The sequence below is a fragment of the Calidris pugnax genome, unplaced genomic scaffold, assembly GCF_001431845.1.
Source record: "Calidris pugnax isolate Ruff unplaced genomic scaffold, ASM143184v1 scaffold36, whole genome shotgun sequence".
In the NCBI taxonomy this organism is placed as follows: Eukaryota; Metazoa; Chordata; class Aves; order Charadriiformes; family Scolopacidae; genus Calidris; species Calidris pugnax.
Window position 1 is genome coordinate 1,911,095 of NW_015090825.1, and position 19,385 is coordinate 1,930,479.

General features: G+C 39.6%; 1 protein-coding gene across 1 annotated transcript in view; it reads right to left on the bottom strand.

Moving 5' to 3' along the window:
• Window positions 1–19,385, bottom strand: part of TULP3 (tubby like protein 3) — a 45,528-nt gene that overhangs the window by 16,313 nt on the left and 9,830 nt on the right. The window contains exons 2-8 of the mRNA XM_014940121.1: window positions 16,913–16,964; window positions 10,776–10,938; window positions 6,132–6,308; window positions 4,224–4,348; window positions 2,204–2,401; window positions 1,570–1,682; window positions 1,028–1,142 (exon numbers count right to left, since the gene is read on the bottom strand). Of these exons, the coding sequence (XP_014795607.1) occupies window positions 1,028–1,142; window positions 1,570–1,682; window positions 2,204–2,401; window positions 4,224–4,348; window positions 6,132–6,308; window positions 10,776–10,938; window positions 16,913–16,964 (943 nt within the window). The remainder of the gene's footprint in view (window positions 1–1,027; window positions 1,143–1,569; window positions 1,683–2,203; window positions 2,402–4,223; window positions 4,349–6,131; window positions 6,309–10,775; window positions 10,939–16,912; window positions 16,965–19,385) is intronic.

Below are 19,385 nucleotides of genomic sequence, written 5' to 3' on the forward strand. Positions count from 1 at the left end.
CCAAGTGATTGAGTATAAAAAGCACAGGAAAAAATCCTGGCATTCTCAAACCATCCATTTAATAGTGCCAACCAAAATCCAAGGGTCCATTTAAAGCATTTGCTAACAATGTCAGTGATAACCTTTAAAATTCCCAAAGACCAATTAAAATGCCAGAATCTTTTAGAAGTACTGAATTGATTGATAGAAGTGATACAGCTTCTCCTAACATTCTAGTGCATTTTGCAGTCACAGAACAAAGGTCTTTGGAGCTGCAACCTTTGTTATTTCAGTTCAGAAAATCCAGGGGCACATATGATATATGATTTCATTTATATATAAACTTTATGAAACTTAGAAATTCAGAAATCTGAGCAGCTAACTTGATGTTATCTGCTGTACTCATTTTCAACTTTAGGACTGGAATATGAAACAATGTGAAATGATAACCCTTTACATAATTCTGGAGTGGCCACAAATGCCTCTTCACTCAGAAGCCTAGAACAAGGTGATCCACAAGACCAGGAGAAGAGAACATCTCCAGGACAGAGCTAGTGAATCATGATTTGCCCTGGAACCATATCCTTACCAACAACAAGCAGCTACTGAAATAATATCAGCTCTTCCTACCCACCAAAATGCCTTTGGTTCTGCAAAAAATAACTCTACTTCACAGGGTACTCCCGGTTCCTTCTTAGTGTCCACCAGGTACCAGCTGAGCAAGAGGCTGTTCACGCTGTGGCTGGCTCCATGCAAAGGATGTGCTGACTGGCCACGTCAAATGATGGGCCAGGTAACATCATGGATGTTAGTTTGGGTCTCTCTCCCTCCCTGGCATCGATTTTTTTAAATTTTTTTTTTTTCATTAAACTTGTAAGAACTTATCTTTGAGGCCTCTGCCCTTTGCTGTGTCCGGTTGAAATCGTTCAGTTGGTTCCAAAGTGAATTGGGGGAGGCTGCCAGGCAGCAGGACTTTGTAAGCCCTGCTTCCTCAGCAACCAGGCAACAAAAAAAAAGAAAGGGGCAAAAGGGAAGAGGCACTACTTACATAACAAATAGCTGCAAGCTCCTGTCTCATATCAGCCTTTTCCACTACATTTCGTGCCTTGACTGGGCTAACTCCATGGTCATAGACTGTAAATTTAGTTCCCATGAGGTTTGACCTAAGGTCAGGTTACAGAAAGACAGAGAAAGAGAGAGGCATCAACAGAAGTTTTGTCATCTTCTGAAGGTATTTGCACAGCACAGTGAAAACACACACCTCCTGCCATCTGAATCTTCCTATTGCCAGCTCAGTAAGGAGCTTCTGCAAAGTGTCTATGGTGGGCTGAGCCTTTAACCTTCCCTGGAAAAGCACCAAGCCAGAATTCCTTCTCTGAACTGCCACGGTGAATGGTGACGCTGACGAAGGGTTGGCAACCCAGGTGAATGCAGATGACATCCAGCAGGATGATGGGAGTTCATTCTCCCTGAACGGACAACGCAAGTGCATTCTCTCTGAACCAACACCAGATTGCTATTCATAACTCAAGCCCGACTAAAATGAACATCCAATCTCTCCTGTCCGTAGTTTTCATCCGTGGTTCTCACCTGAGTTTTCCAATGAAGCTTTCCCCTTCCCGGGATAAATCAGTTGGGTCAACTGATATGAGGTAATTGGATGTTTTGCTCTTTTTTCGTTTTCTCCCTGCAAGAAGGAATGTCTGGAAATACAAAACTTTGATCAAGACTGGAATTTTGCAAGAATGCAGAGGCATTGCTAGGCATTACTCTCCAAACTGTTATCACTCAATTTCCCATAGCCTTCTCTCTTTTTTGTTCTGTGCTGTTATTATATTATAATAATTATAATTGCTTCTCCATAATTTTGATCTCTTCCACAAGTGCGCACCCTGAAATCCTATTCCTCCAATCACTTGGCAGTCCAGATTTAATGCAACTGTCTTTTCTAGTCATCCCTCCTTCTGGAGCAGCTCAGTCTCCCCACTCTTCTTTACCCATGATATTTTTATACTTCTTAAATTTCATTTTTCATTGTACTATGGCTTTTAAACCTGCCAATTCCCTCCTTAGTGCCTTGGCCAAATATAAGGTGTCTTCCATTTGCATACTGGCTCTCCTCAGCTTCTGGTTTCTTACCAGAAGCTCAGCAGCTCTCCCTTATACCAAAAATGTTTTGTGGTAGGAGTACAATAGCCAAGATACTGTGTTCTGTTTCCAATACCTTTCTGTTGTCATCCCTTTCCAGATGCATGTAATAAGTAGGGAAGAGGCCCCGGTCCATTCCCTTCTTATCTCTAGTGATTCGACACTTGACTGTAATACCACGGGGTGCAGGGCGTAACGCAAAATCCTCCAAGTTCTCTACTTCTCCCAGCTGTGCATCTGCCTGAGGGGTTGGACTACAGGAAGCACCTGTTTCCTGTGGGAAGAACCATCATATTAGCAAATTAATATCAGGTCGGAGGCTCTGGTATTCCCCAAGAAAAGAAAGGCCTGTTGAACCTGAAGATCTCATGTCTCAAGAAGTTATTTGGGAAAGGGAAGTCAAACAAGACACCACCTGTATTTATCTGAGGAAAGAGGCTGAAGACTTTAACTTTAAGGAAAAACTATCCCTAGGGGGTGGGGGGGAAGTACCCATTAACTAGGGATGAGTGAATTGCACTTCAGGAAGGCAAAAATGCAATGAGACACTGTAAATAGTCTAAGCACAGAGCCTCTCTGCTTTTACAACTTCAGACACTCTGTGGGAAATAAGGCAGGGTGACAAACTGGACTGATGGACGCTGCAGAAGACAGGCTGGGATGGTTTTTGACTGAAATGAGAACTGAGATGGTAGTTCAGAACAGCAGCAGAAAGCTGAGAGTGGAACCATCTCAGCTGAGTTCTGGAAGAACCTTAGAACAATGTGTACAGTCAGGATACAAGTGATGGTCACCAAAGGAACTGGGAATCTAATGGAAAACTGGTAAAGGTCATTAAAATAATTTTTTTCTTAAAGGTAGCCGAGTCCTATGGATTGTAGAAGCTAGGAGATTCCTCCTTTACTGGACCTTGGAGATGAGGCTGCTGGTTTATCCCCATTCCCAGGTACAGCCACTAGGAAGTCTGAGTGAATAAGCACAGAGACACACACACAGACTTGGAATTCACTAGTGGCTCTCACCCCTCCCATCTCCAGCACCTCCCACCCCACATCTCCAGCAGTTGGCACCCACAGCCTGGTCTCCCAGGTAGCTCCCACCCAGACCTCTTGTACTACTCACCTACTAGTGCAGCACACCATACACACAGTCACCTCATGGACTTTTAGGGCTGTCCACCATCCATGCCCAAATCCTAAGCACTTTATCTGGTCACTAACTCAGACCCTGGGTTTTCCTCATGCTGGTCTCTTCCAACTGGCTGGGTAGTCCAGCATATAGTTCACCAGTTTATGTATGTATGTATGTATGTATGTATCTCACACACAAATATGCACAGGAGAACACATTCACACAGGAAATAGTTTGAGACAGAGCTTTAGAAGGTGGTAGGACACGCTGAAGTAATCAGGCACAAGGTTTGGCCAGACAAGCATAGTGTCCTGCAGCTGGTGCAAGTCTTCACATGCATCTAGTGCCTTTTACCCCCTTTACTCTCTATTTTCCCATGCTTATTACTCCCTGATCCACCTGGATCCCTTTCTTTTCCCTTGAGTCCCTTCCCCTAAACCTATGTTAAAAATTTTGTCCATGATTGGGGGTGTCCCTTGGGAGATGGTCCGTTAAAAATTTTGCCCAATCACAAAATTCTCTGTTCCAACCCAAAACTCTGTTCCCCCTTGCATCCCACACTAAATGTTATAAACCTTCAGGCAGTAGTCCCTCTTAAGTTTGCATGGCATTTCAGAGTTTCTCTGAGTCATCTTGGTGGATTTTACACCAGAGACAATGGCCTAATCTGTCTCCTTTGAAGGCCACAGGAGTAGCTGACTCATTGTGCTTCCCCCATCCTCATTGATAAGGCTACTTGGGTTCCTCCACCCACCATTGTTCCTTTGATCATCACTAGGTCTTGTGTTTAACTCAATGGCCCTTCAAGCAGATAACCTGACAACCATGACCTTCCTCTGCCTTCAGGGATTAATACGATAGCTACTGTAGCTGCAATTACTGTATTTAACCCAGTGCTCAAAGGGTTAGTACAAAAATCAAACATGTGCCCAGCTCTTGTCAGAAATGGATTTCAAGACACTTACTGCAAAAGATTTCTCACTGGTTGCAGATCTAGGCCTCTCAGAGTCAGGTGAATGAGATGCTGGTCTCTTACTAGCTTCTTCCTCTTCTGTGTCCTCCTCATCAAAATTCAAACTGCCTGAAATTCCTGTCAGAATATAGGATCAAGCAGGAAACCCCTGAACAAAGGTGTCATGAGTTCATGGCATCACTAATTCATATATGGCTCTTGCATAGCTATTCTGCTCTCCCTCTTTTAACTAATTTCTGTTGTTTCAGCTGCTGATTTTCTTCATGTGCCATATTGCTCCTTGAGCCTTGTAATTCAAACCCCTGGTGACATTTTGCAGCTGTCACTGTACAGATGATTAAGCAGCTGTCAGGCTTTAATTAATACATACTTTACATCATATTACACGATGTAACATATTCCTTAGCATATGCTGTCATTCAATTAACTTTGCCTATTTTCATGCAAATACCCACCATGTCTGAAGAATAAAAAACAAAGGAAATCCAGATCAATATACTGACACCTACCCTGTAAGTTGGACTCAGTACTGTTTACATCCTTTGCCATTTCCCTTTAGTCTTATACACATTGAAGGGGAGTGTGATAATTTTTTGGTAAGAGCCCCTCCTATTGTGACATCAGTAGCAATAACTCAGGTCTCATGAATACTACTAATGATTTGATTTTTAAAACGGAAGCACAGAGTGTGTAGTTCAGCATTTATTTATTTAATCTAAGCACAGCCATGTAGAGATGACTGTGGGTATATACCTAAAATAACTCTGGATAAAGACATTTATAAAGAGCTTCTGTACACATCACAGGCATTTCCTTCTACTTGGAACTACATCATTTTGTTCTGTGATGCCATTATTTGATTTGGCTGTAGAATGGAAAAGCACAGAAAGCACTGTAGAAAATGAGCACACTTAGTCTGCTAAGATGAATTATTTTCTGTGAGCCAATATTATAACAAAGCTCCAACCCAGCACTGCATAGAAGGGGCACTGCTAGAAGCTTTTTCTTTCAGATGAAACAGAAAAATGTAGTCTTAAGAACCTGTCAGCAAACTTCCCAAAGCACATTTAGAAGAGGAAAGGTGTTAACCCTAGTACTCCGGCCAAGTTCAAAATTCACTATTTATATTCTACCCCCACTGATTTCCCCTGAAGTTTCTGGATATTCTCTCCTGCTTCCTTTCCTAACTCCTGTGTAATGTTGTTATCCATAGGCAAGCTGCTGTTACATCTGACAACTGAATGGAAGTATTTCTACATATGGTAGTACCTGAATACATAATGTGTACTGTAAACTTTATGGGAGACAGGGTCTGCAAAAGAAGAACATTCTGTGTACCATATTAAACACTAGCCATTCTTTTGCTGCAAAGTTTCCTGTGCTGCTGGCAGCAATATAAGATACTTGGCAGACAGAGATGGCCACTCCACTGGGAAACTACTCAATGGGTAAAACTGTTGATTGTGACAGCCTCTGACTCAGGAAGAACACCTTTCCTGTTAGTCTCCTAAACAGCCAAATTACAGCATTTACTGGCTATAGAGGGTTTTGCTGTTGTGAAAATATTCAAGCATCATATCCAGATATAATATATCTGGAATAAAAATATCCTGAACTTCAGCAAAACGTGAAATATAGCAGTCACCAACCATACTTTGCCACCAACTTCCTGAGAAAGGCCAGAAATTAGACGGCATATTGATACATCTTTAAAACACAACTGGTATGTTCCAATTAATATCAGTAGCAGAAACTGCAGTTCCACATTTCTACATTTAAAAGTAATGTCCAACAGACATTTATTTTATGATTCCTCTTTTTGTTTTTTAATGCTACTGAAAAAAAATTATAAGAAGTAGAAGAACCTTGAAAAAGATCTTTGCCCACTATTAACTCTTACCTCGTTTCTGTAAGATTTCTTGCAGATCTGGCTTGCCTGCTAGGTCTGTTAGAGCCTCTCTATCATTTTCCTGATCTGCATTGTGTTCTGTTTTGGAAGATCCAGCAGAGAGAGTTTGGAGCTTGGTTCCCAAATCTTGCATTTCTGTTTTCAGGAAAGCAGCTGGTCCATCAATGCCTGCAGGTCAAAATGAAACAGAATGCTGAAGTCTTTTTTTTATGGCTAAAGATGCATCTCAGGATGGTGGTTCTTTTCATTTTCCCTTGCTCAAGCACCCCTTTAAAGTTCTGATATATACTTGTTCAACTTTTGTCAGAAGACTGGGTAGGAGTCAGTCCTGACTCTGGTACAGACCGCTTATTACTTTAAACACATCAGCCAACAGCTTCTCAATTTATAAATATAGCGACTATATCTACTCTCTTTTACAAGGGCTTAAGCAATTAAAATTAGTTGTATTTGTCATTCACATTGATATCCTTCAATTTATTTATGGGCAACTACTCTATTTTCTTTTCCTTCAGTTTTCTTGTTTGCTCCTGTGCCAGTGAGTACTCTACAGTGAACATCACAAATCAATTTGATAAAAATATCTACAGCTAGAGGAGAAAAAAAAATAGTCAATAGATTCCCTCTCTCTTTTTTTTTTGTAGAAATGAAATTTCCATGATTAAACATGCAACACAAATGTGCACTGCATTGGTGGAGACATCTTGATGTCAGGGTCCAGCATAATACTTGATACACATTTGTGTAGTGCAGTTCCAGCTTTGGATGCCCTGCTTTCCTGCTGTTTTGCTTCTTCAAACTTCCCTTTTTTATCTAGGGATCAGATTTCTGACATGTTTACTGCTGTTATCACTTCTTAACAGGATTTGTTTGTACTGTAAAAGCTTCAGAAATATGGAAGCTAGTGAGGGAGCAGTTAGATTTCTTTTTTCTTTCTTGCAGTTTCAGTACCACTGAAGTTCCCTACTGTAGAAGCTATATCAATCTTTTTTCTCACTCTCTTTTTGACTTAAAAGTATCTTTTAACAGAAGTTTTCTCCCACCTGATTTTAAACACATCACCACTCTCCTCCCCATCCTATGATCCTGAGAGGCTCCTGGCAAGCAAGAAAAATATTCAAAAGAGAGAGGATAACACAGTTCCAAATATGATCTTAAAACCAGGTAACACTGGTTTGTTTGGGCTTTAAAATTCTACTCTACACATTAATTCACTATTAATATAAAGGTGGTATTGACCCTTCCACTGGAATGTAGGGGTTTCATTGCTGCTCTTTTTCCCTTCCTGTGACATGGAACTCTTAAGGCTCTCACTACTGTATTTCTTTTCACTCCTAACAGAATGGTCACTATTTTACTGTAATGTTTTGGTAGAAGCTATATCAATCTTTTTTCTCACTCTCTTTTTGACTTAAAAGTATCTTTTAACAGAAGTTTTCTCCCACCTGATTTTAAACACATCACCACTCTCCTCCCCATCCTATGATCCTGAGAGGCTCCTGGCAAGCAAGAAAAATATTCAAAAGAGAGAGGATAACACAGTTCCAAATATGATCTTAAAACCAGGTAACACTGGTTTGTTTGGGTTTTAAAATTCTACTCTACACATTAATTCACTATTAATATAAAGGTGGTATTGACCCTTCCACTGGAATGTAGGGGTTTCATTGCTGCTCTTTTTCCCTTCCTGTGACATGGAACTCTTAAGGCTCTCACTACTGTATTTCTTTTCACTCCTAACAGAATGGTCACTATTTTACTGTAATGTTTTGAAACAACTGAGATATTGCCTTTGGCTCTGATACCACTTTGTGCTTGTGACTTTCTGGGCCACCACAGCTTGTTTGTCATGTTTCAGTTAGCTCCCCGAGGCCCACAGAAAACAACAGATGAGGTAAAAATCAGCAAGAACCTTATTCAGTATTCATAAGACTTTTGTTTTCCTCTTGTCTTATTTTATCATTCAGTCATATGCAATCTTGAAATGGAGCGTACCATGATACCATGAAGAAAAGTACAGGGAGTCACTACTGGATTTTTTCCTTTTCTTTATCCTACAGCTTCAGAAGACTCTCTTACTTTGGATATGTATCTTCCTACCTTTATAGAACTTCCTAAGCTATTTCTACAGTTCTTCTTAGCCTAACATTAGGGAGAGATTACTCAAAGTGATAAACAAGCTTGATTACACACCTTTCTATGTACAAAAGTAGAATTGTAGTACAGTATGCATGAGCAATACTAAAATCCAAAAACAAAGAAAAACTTTACCTTGAATTTTGTGACAGCTGAGAATCTTCACATGCCTTTATGGCATTCTACTTTTGTACAAAGAAAGGTGTGTAATCAAGCTTGTGTATCACTTGACCACTGTCACAGCAATATAGGTGCCCATCTGTGACATAAAATGCATGCACTGGCATTTTGGGGAACATCGTTGCAATCAGGTTGATTGCTTACCATGTAACATAACATCACTGTGGAAAGGAACAGGAGTTTCTACTAAAGGAGTTTGCTCCTCACACCCTTTGGTCTTTGACCTACGCAGCTTTGCCTCAGGATTTGGCTGTACCATCAACGGATCAAGACGTTTCTTCCTCTGCTTCTTCTCTAGAAGAGCTCTCTGTGAAATAAAGGAAAAACATGAAATAAGGATGAGTAACCACATCCAGAGAGGTAGAAACCGTGCCTCAGCCATTGGCAATGACATGGCACTCATCAGGATCTCAAATAAACCCGAGATACTCTTGTAGTCTCTTACAAAAACTCGAGATACAGACATCACTGTGTCTTTGAGTCTTCATCAGTGATGGGTGCTGCAGATACCTGCTTATTTTCTGGGCTGAGACCATAAGCAGGAAATTTTAACTCCTTTCATTCAGTCTAAACTGCAGCAATCCTTAATATAAAGAGCCAAATTCACCAGTCATTTATAACCCAATACAGGATATCCACGCAGTTTTATTACTCCATGCATCCTGCTTACTTAAGCTGATAGACAGAACAGCTCACAAGGACTCTCCACGCTTTCCACTGGATTTCTTTTTTCTTTCTTGCAGTTTCAGTACCACTGAAGTTCCCTACTGTAGAAGCTATATCAATCTTTCTTCTCACTCTCTTTTTGACTTAAAAGTATCTTTTAACAGAAGTTTTCTCCCACCTGATTTTAAACACATCACCACTCTCCTCCCCATCCTATGATCCTGAGAGGCTCCTGGCAAGCAAGAAAAATATTCAAAAGAGAGAGGATAACACAGTTCCAAATATGATCTTAAAACCAGGTAACACTGGTTTGTTTGGGTTTTAAAATTCTACTCTACACATTAATTCACTATTAATATAAAGGTGGTATTGACCCTTCCACTGGAATGTAGGGGTTTCATTGCTGCTCTTTTTCCCTTCCTGTGACATGGAACTCTTAAGGCTCTCACTACTCTATTTCTTTTCACTCCTAATAGAATGGTCACTATTTTACTGTAATGTTTTGAAACAACTGAGATATTGCCTTTGGCTCTGATACCACTTTGTGCTTGTGACTTTCTGGGCCACCACAGCTTGTTTGTCATGTTTCAGTTAGCTCCCCGAGGCCCACAGAAAACAACAGATGAGGTAAAAATCAGCAAGAACCTAATTCAGTATTCATAAGACTTTTGTTTTCCTCTTGTCTTATTTTATCATTCAGTCATATGCAATCTTGAAATGGAGCGTACCATGATACCATGAAGAAAAGTACAGGGAGTCACTACTGGATTTTTTCCTTTTCTTTATCCTACAGCTTCAGAAGACTCTCTTACTTTGGATATGTATCTTCCTACCTTTATAGAACTTCCTAAGCTATTTCTACAGTTCTTCTTAGCCTAACATTAGGGAGAGATTACTCAAAGTGATAAACAAGCTTGATTACACACCTTTCTATGTACAAAAGTATTCACAGCTTGTTTGTCATGTTTCAGTTAGCTCCCCGAGGCCCACAGAAAACAACAGATGAGGTAAAAATCAGCAAGAACCTAATTCAGTATTCATAAGACTTTTGTTTTCCTCTTGTCTTATTTTATCATTCAGTCATATGCAATCTTGAAATGGAGCGTACCATGATACCATGAAGAAAAGTACAGGGAGTCACTACTGGATTTTTTCCTTTTCTTTATCCTACAGCTTCAGAAGACTCTCTTACTTTGGATATGTATCTTCCTACCTTTATAGAACTTCCTAAGCTATTTCTACAGTTCTTCTTAGCCTAACATTAGGGAGAGATTACTCAAAGTGATAAACAAGCTTGATTACACACCTTTCTATGTACAAAAGTAGAATTGTAGTACAGTATGCATGAGCAATACTAAAATCCAAAAACAAAGAAAAACTTTACCTTGAATTTTGTGACAGCTGAGAATTGTAGTACAGTATGTATGAGCAATACTAAAATCCAAAACCAAACAAAAACTTTACCTTGAATTTTGTGACAGCTGAGAATCTTCACATGCCTTTATGGCATTCTACTTTTGTACAAAGAAAGGTGTGTAATCAAGCTTGTGTATCACTTGACCACTGTCACAGCAATATAGGTGCCCATCTGTGACATAAAATGCATGCACTGGCATTTTGGGGAACATCGTTGCAATCAGGTTGATTGCTTACCATGTAACATAACATCACTGTGGAAAGGAACAGGAGTTTCTACTAAAGGAGTTTGCTCCTCACACCCTTTGGTCTTTGACCTACGCAGCTTTGCCTCAGGATTTGGCTGTACCATCAACGGATCAAGACGTTTCTTCCTCTGCTTCTTCTCTAGAAGAGCTCTCTGTGAAATAAAGGAAAAACATGAAATAAGGATGAGTAACCACATCCAGAGAGGTAGAAACCGTGCCTCAGCCATTGGCAATGACATGGCACTCATCAGGATCTCAAATAAACCTGAGATACTCTTGTAGTCTCTTACAAAAACTCAAGATACAGACATCACTGTGTCTTTGGAGTGGGACATGGCCTTTGAGTCTTCATCAGTGATGGGTGCTGCAGATACCTGCTTATTTTCTGGGCTGAGACCATAAGCAGGAAATTTTAACTCCTTTCATTCAGTCTAAACTGCAGCAATCCTTAATATAAAGAGCCAAATTCACCAGTCATTTATAACCCAATACAGGATATCCACGCAGTTTTATTACTCCATGCATCCTGCTTACTTAAGCTGATAGACAGAACAGCTCACAAGGACTCTCCACGAACCCGAGATACTCTTGTAGTCTCTTACAAAAACTCGAGATACAGACATCACTGTGTCTTTGAGTCTTCATCAGTGATGGGTGCTGCAGATACCTGCTTATTTTCTGGGCTGAGACCATAAGCAGGAAATTTTAACTCCTTTCATTCAGTCTAAACTGCAGCAATCCTTAATATAAAGAGCCAAATTCACCAGTCATTTATAACCCAATACAGGATATCCACGCAGTTTTATTACTCCATGCATCCTGCTTACTTAAGCTGATAGACAGAACAGCTCACAAGGACTCTCCACGCTTTCCACTGCCGTTATGACTGGTCTAAATATTCCATTGTTTAGGGCAACAACTCCCTGTTTCTCCCTGTTTTGCACAGTTAGCCTAACTTTGTATTAAGTGAACTATCTCCAAGACTACCTGAAAATGCCAAAGATGATCACAGAATCACAGAATCTTCTAGGTTGGAAGGGACCTTAAAGATCATCTTGTCCAACCGTCAGCCTAACTGACAAAAATAGACACCCACACAACAAACAAGGAGCATCATCACTAAACCAGACCTCCCAGCACTACATCAACCCGTCTTTTGAACACCTCCAGGGATGGTGCCTCAACCACTTCCCTGGGCAGCCCATTCCAATGCCTGATAACCCTTTCCGTGAAAAAATTTTTCCTAATATCCAGCCTGAACCTCCCCTGGCGCAACTTGAGGCCATTTCCTCTCGTCCTGTCGCCTGTGACTTGAGAAAAGAGACCAACCCCCACCTCTCTACACCCTCCTTTCAGGTAGTTGTAGAGAGCAATAAGGTCTCCCCTCAGCCTCCTCTTCTCCAGGCTGAACACCCCCAGCTCCCTCAGCCTCTCCTCATAAGACTTATTCTCCAGACCCCTCACCATCTTTGTCGCCCTTCTCTGGACCCGCTCCAGCACCTCAATGTCTTTTTTATGGTAGGGAGCCCAAAACTGGACACAGTACTCAAGGTGAGGCCTCACCAGTGCCCAGTACAGGGGGACAATAGCCCTTACCCTATGCACTATGCAGCAATTAAGTCTTTTACTGTATTAGCATAACATTTCTAAAAATCCTTAATCAGGGCTCACTCTGCCAGTGCAGTTTTAAGTGCTGTCACAATGCAGCAAAAGCAGTCAGGACTTGCAAAGGAAAAGGCTTTTGTCTCAAAAGCTATCATCTAATAAGGGAGAACTCAAAGCAAATAGTTCCCAGAAACCAATATTGAGAGATAAGACTCAGAGGGGGAAAATATAAAACCACAGCCATCAAAATAAGACTGAGCCTTAAAAAATGTTTGCATGTAATTCAGGATTGAATTGAAAGGAAAGAACGGTAAATCCAAATGTTAAAAAATAAACCATTACTTTCCTGAGATACGTATGTGTTAAATGTTTATGATTTCCTACTAAATGAGAATAGAAACTCCTAGACTTAAATAAAAGTCTATCAAATTGGATATTAGGAAACATTTCTTCACGGAAAGGGTTATCCAGCATTGGAATGGGCTGCCCAGGGAAGTGGTTGAGGCACCATCCCTGGAGGTGTTCAAAAGGCGGGTTGACATGGTCCTCAAGAATATGGTTTAGTGATTTTTATTTCTTATTTATTTTTTTTGTCAGAGTTAGGTTGATGGTTGGACTAGATGATCTTTAAGGTCCCTTCCAACCTAGACTATTCTAAACAATTCAAACCACTTGAGACATAGACATCTTTGGAACCCTTTCCTCTCCTGTTAGGCTTTTTCTCTCTCTTGTTGGTTCTCTCCTCTCCTATTAGACTTTTTATCTCAAGTGAGGTTAGTTTCTCAGGCAACCTCTCCATGAGGAATTCCACCACAACTCAGCCTTTGGTCCTTTATTCTTTCTGCTTTTTAAGCACTCATCTAAACAAAACAAAACCAAAAACAAAGCAACACCAAAAAATCAAATCAAAGAACAGCAACAAACCAAAACAACCTTTTGAAATAAAAGATGAGTCAAATTTTAAATAAAACTCATAATTACACTTTGAAGACAGGTAGTGCTTGCTACTGCAGAATTATTTGCAAGGATTGTCCTGCAAGGCAAAAATTACACAGAATTCCAAAGAGATTACCACATTGGTATAGAACAAGAAAAGAAAAATAAGCAGTAGAAGTCAAATTCTTAGAAAAAGCTAACTGGAGATAAAATTTTTTTGCTAGAAACATAGTCAGACCTTCCATAAGAACTTATATTAGTAAGAACATTAGACCTTCCATAAGAACTTACATTAGTTTGTGTTGTTAATGCTGAGGAAAAGTAAAAATTTTCATTACATTTATAAATTTCTAATAGTTTAAATAAAAGTAGAGAGGGAAAACAAGGATCAAAACAATATACTCAGAATAAGCATTTGAAAAAAGAATTGTTGTCAAGGCTTCTCTACCTGAAAAACAGACAGGAAAAAAACAAAAGACACATCCTAAAGACAGTAATAAAATATGCAGCTACTGCTAGAATGGGAAGCTGAATTTGGGATCAATATAGGATACCATAACTTCCATAGCTGTTTCATCAAAGAGCTTCTAGGACTCACCAGTCCAACAGGATCACGTTGCTTTACACTGAAACATATACTTTACTGCTGGTAGAAGTGACCAACCTTCTTCTTTCAAGAATGTCAGGATAATCAAAGTGACAAAACTTGATAGTAATTATTTGTTTTTTTAAAAAAAAGGCTTCTCTCTACTGCTTTGCTTATTGAGATGGAAAAAGTCTACAAACCCACTCACAAGGCAGTTAATAGCAGTTCATTTTCCCTACATAAGGTGGCAGAGCAGCCTTACCTTCAGTACTAAGTATTCTCAGACATATGCCACTAAGATGAAGCAGAAAAAAGGAAACTGTATTTTGCTTCATTTTGTCTACTAACTAGCCTTTTCACCAAGCTCCATGTTACAGTAAAAATTCATTTAATATTACAATAAAAAATGTAGATAGTTTATGAACAGGACACGAAAAGACACAACCCATTAAATAAATAACAGATACAGATTATCATGATTTGTTCAGGATTTTGCGAACTTCATATTTTAAGTACTTTCAGAAACATTTTCTTTGCACCACAGCAAAACACAACACTGGAACACAGGATGATTAAAGGATCACAGACCACTAACTCTTGTTCTAATGAGTTTCCAACAAGCATATCCAATGAATATACTCTAACAGACTAATAAGACTAATAAGTTTAGCACTCTTTCTACAACTGTGATGAACAGGAAGATGGTATACAGGAAGGTTCCAACCACTCCACCCTTGAAGGTGCAATACCAAACTACTTATTTCACTTGGCGTGATCCTACCTTAGTAGGCCACGTGGGATGGCTCCTAGCTCTGAAGCATCCTCTCCACTCTTCTAGCTCCACTCTAGCTCATGCTGGGGCAGCAGTGACAATGGTAGTGATGATATCAATCAACCAAACTTTGTGTCAAAGTTCAGAAATACTCCCTCAGCTTCAAGCTCTCCACCCCCAGGGAGATGGCAGCATTGATTGCACTTTGAGCTGCAGCTGCCTCAAAAGACACAGAAACACCTTATACTGCTGGGGAAGTAAGCACTGCCTGAGCAGCCACACACTCACTCCTCAAGGAAAAGCATCCTGGCAGGCTGAGCCGGCCCCCAGATCACTATTATAAATAATATTTTACTGCAATTACAGCATTTCCAAACCCATCATAAAGATGGATGACTTGCTGTGGCAAGTGCTTATTTCAGATTCTCTGTATGGCCAAAAATTCTAAACATGATCCTGCTGGATTAAAACATTTTGTATTTTTTATCCCAATGACTATAAATGCTTTGGATAAATTAACCCATTGCAACCAGCAATGAGTCCATCATGTCTGACAGTGATCTCATATTGGCCTCTACTTCTTCAGAAGGCATGGTACTATTCATGTAAGAGTTAAAAGCTATGTTAATAGTCAAACCTAAATATACAATCCCAAATTAGAGACTTAGCATTTCTCAACAAATCTCATTCGCAAGGAAGGATGGTGGTGTTAAAAATATATTTTAGTGAAATTTTCCAGCTGTTGGTTTTGCAGGTGATAACAACCTCAACCAAATCCAAGAAAGCCTGAAACAAAATCGCAAAAGGGTACGAATTCTTTAAACTCCCCTCTTCACAACTCAACTGACAGCAGCTTTGTTTTGGTGGAACTGCAGTGGATCCCCATGGCAAGGTCTGAAACTAGTCACACATTGCCCCCAGTGCCTAGTACTAGCAGTCAGTGATTACTAACTGGTTTATGACACCCAAGACAACACTCCTGAAACAGACACTGACGTTCATCACCAAACAGTCAGACCATTTTGGAACTTCTTACTGAGTGGCATTTGCTTTTTTACCAATTACTTGAACTAACACTTTCTTTTTTTTTTTTTTTTTATTGAAATAAATGTTACTGAATAGTCTACAGGTAAAAGGATTATCCTAGCTTCCACAAATATGACCAAAGATAAATTTTACTCTTTGACTCTGAAGCATTTCAGGTATTACATTAGTAATAAATCCACCATCTGAAGTCAAAGCTGAGAAAACTCAGACTAGAAATAATGAACAAGTTCTGGAGAAGAAGGTTATTATCCACTGCAACAGTTCCCTAAAGATGTCTGGATTTAAAGAACCCCAGCAGAGAGCACGCTTTTCTAAAAAACATACTTTAATTTGAACACAGATGAATTTAATGCAAGGCAGTGATTTTGTGAAATGGCCAGCTAGAGAATCACAATAATCTCATATCTTCTAATCTATTTAAAAGCATTTAAATTTCAGAGAGGAAGAATATTAAGGATGGACACTTTATTGCTTTGAAGAATACTGTAATGCTAGCATCCAGCAAACAGCCCTTTAAAAAATGAGACCTACAACTTAATATTTGACAAATGCTTTGCTGTAAATATTTTCTTTGTAGGAAACAAAAAAAGTTAAAAGAAGCTGGAAACTCTTTTCAACAGTATTGTTAAGCCGATCTTTCTATAGCTCAGTGAATTTTTTTCTTTTCCTTTGATTCTTAAAATGGATCATTTCCTGCAGTTTTCCTCTCTTTTTACACATTCCTGCATTGTGGTGACTCAATGAAATGAGTAGGATATATGAACAATAAATGTATCAAAGAAATTAAGCCTACAAGCCATAGCAAGGTTGACTTAAACTAACAAAACCATGAAAATCTTTAAAGAAAAAAAGTTAGCATTGAGTTCTTGTTTGTATTCTTTAGACCAGGCATTTTTAGCACTTCAACTCCATTTCTCAAGTCTCCCTTGACATCACATATCAAAACAGAAGTTGAAGAATGTGGGCTGGATTCACTGCTGCAATATATCTTCTGTAGCTCTGGGCAACAAGTCACAAAGTAGATGACAAACAGAAGCCAGGCCATCACGAGGAAAAATGGGGGGACAGGGAGGAGAAGAGAGAAAAAAAGGAAAACTTTTACCTCCTCCTTTCCTACAATAAGATGGCTAATGTTTGTTTTCCTATACTTATTTTTACCAGCTTCAGCACTATCATTTACCTGATTCTCTAGTTTCAGCTGCCGTAGTTTCATGCTTTCATCCTCAAAGATGCTAGAGAAAGGAAAGAAACAAATTAATTATTGCTAGTAAATAGTTTGCATTATAAAAGCACAGAATATTCACGGACTACAACTTCACTGTCAAGACTTTAAAACAATTGTAAGACATAAATTATATCCCTTGAGTAACAAGGCAATAAAAAATATACTTCATATGCTGTCATAAATAGGACCAAATTTTAATTTAATCACCTTAGTAAACATTTCTGAAAACATTTTGTAAGCAAAAAGACTTCATTACTGATGGACAAACTATGAGCCACTATTGAGGTTGGCTAAGAGACAATTTATATCTGAAGGCTTAATGCAGTTGAAACCAATTCAGTAAAGGCTCTGCTCCTTCATAAAATACCCAATTCCAAATTAACTCAGAAATTTACTTTTTGTCTTGGAGTCAAACCTACACCATTTTCTCCTCCTACCAGACTTCCCAGAACTACTGTTAATATCTGAGAGAATCTGTATTTGCAACACTTGATATTAATTCCTAGAGATGAAAAAAATAATTATTTCACTACAAAAGTGTTTTATAGAGAACTTTCATGAGAACTCTAGGGTTTTTGTTCTAAATTGTGTTCCATATAGACTGCCCGTTTCCTTTTGTATGATAATGAATTATTACATAAAGTGCAATTTAGAGCAGTTAACCCTACAAAGGTTAAGGGGTACAAAGGGGACCCTACAAAGGGGACAGGTTAATTGACAAGCACATATTCTGTCTCCCACAGTGGTGCACTTTTCTCCGACACATCTTTCACCTCTCTGGAAGTGAGAAAGCACCAGGAAGAAGATACTTAATACAATCATAGAATCGTCTAGGTTGGAAGAGACCCTTGGGATCATCGAGTCCAACCATCTACCCTACTCTACAAAGTCCTCCCCTACACCATGTCCCTTAGCACTGCATCTAAACGGCCCTTAAACACAGCCAGGGATGGGGACTCCACCACCTCCCTGGGCAGCCTGTTCCAATGCCCGACCACTCTTTCGGTGAATGGAGTCAAACCTATACCATTTTCTCCTCCTACCAGACTTCCCAGAACTACTGTTAATATCTGAGAGAATCTGTATTTGCAACACTTGATATTAATTCCTAGAGATGAAAAAAATAATTATTTCACTACAAAAGTGTTTTATAGAGAACTTTCATGAGAACTCTAGGGTTTTTGTTCTAAATTGTGTTCCATATAGACTGCCCGTTTCCTTTTGTATGATAATGAATTATTACATAAAGTGCAATTTAGAGCAGTTAACCCTACAAAGGTTAAGGGGTACAAAGGGGACCCTACAAAGGGGACAGGTTAATTGACAAGCACATATTCTGTCTCCCACAGTGGTGCACTTTTCTCCGACACATCTTTCACCTCTCTGGAAGTGAGAAAGCACCAGGAAGAAGATACTTAATACAATCATAGAATCGTCTAGGTTGGAAGATGACGTGCAGAAAGGCAGGGCTAGCCCAAATTTCAGTTTAAACAGGAAATTCTCCATCTGGTCTAGGTATGCAGAAATGTCCCATGAAGCAGGGCTAGCCAAAATTTCAGTTTAAACAGGAAATTCTCCGTCTGGTCTAGGTATGCAGAAATGTCCCATGATGTGAAGTCACAAGCTGGCAGCCAGTGCTGAATATAACCCTAACGGGGAAAATCAGAGCGATGGAGCAACCTTCCTTTTAGCGCTTGGTCATCATCAAAGGTACAAAGGGGACCCTACAAAGGGGACAGGTTAATTGACAAGCACATATTCTGTCTCCCACAGTGGTGCACTTTTCTCCGACACATCTTTCACCTCTCTGGAAGTGAGAAAGCACCAGGAAGAAGATACTTAATACAATCATAGAATCGTCTAGGTTGGAAGAGACCCTTGGGATCATCGAGTCCAACCATCTACCCTACTCTACAAAGTCCTCCCTCTTTCACCTCTCTGGAAGTGAGAAAGCACCAGGAAGAAGATACTTAATACAATAAATAGGCAAAAAAAAAAAAAAATATACATATTTTATTGATGACGTGCAGAAAGGCAGGGCTAGCCCAAATTTCAGTTTAAACAGGAAATTCTCCATCTGGTCTAGGTATGCAGAAATGTCCCATGATGTGAAGTCACAAGCTGGCAGCCAGTGCTGAATATAACCCTAACGGGGAAAATCAGAGCGATGGAGCAACCTTCCTTTTAGCGCTTGGTCATCATCAAAGCGTAAGGTAATAACTGGACCAAAAAAAAAAAGCTTCCTACACGTACACACGCTTCAAACTTTGTGCACTTTTCTCCGACACATCTTTTACAAAGACCTCTCTGGAAGTGAGAAAGCACCAGGAAGAAGATACTTAATACAATCATAGAATCGTCTAGGTTGGAAGAGACCCTTGGGATCATCGAGTCCAACCATCTACCCTACTCTACAAAGTCCTCCCCT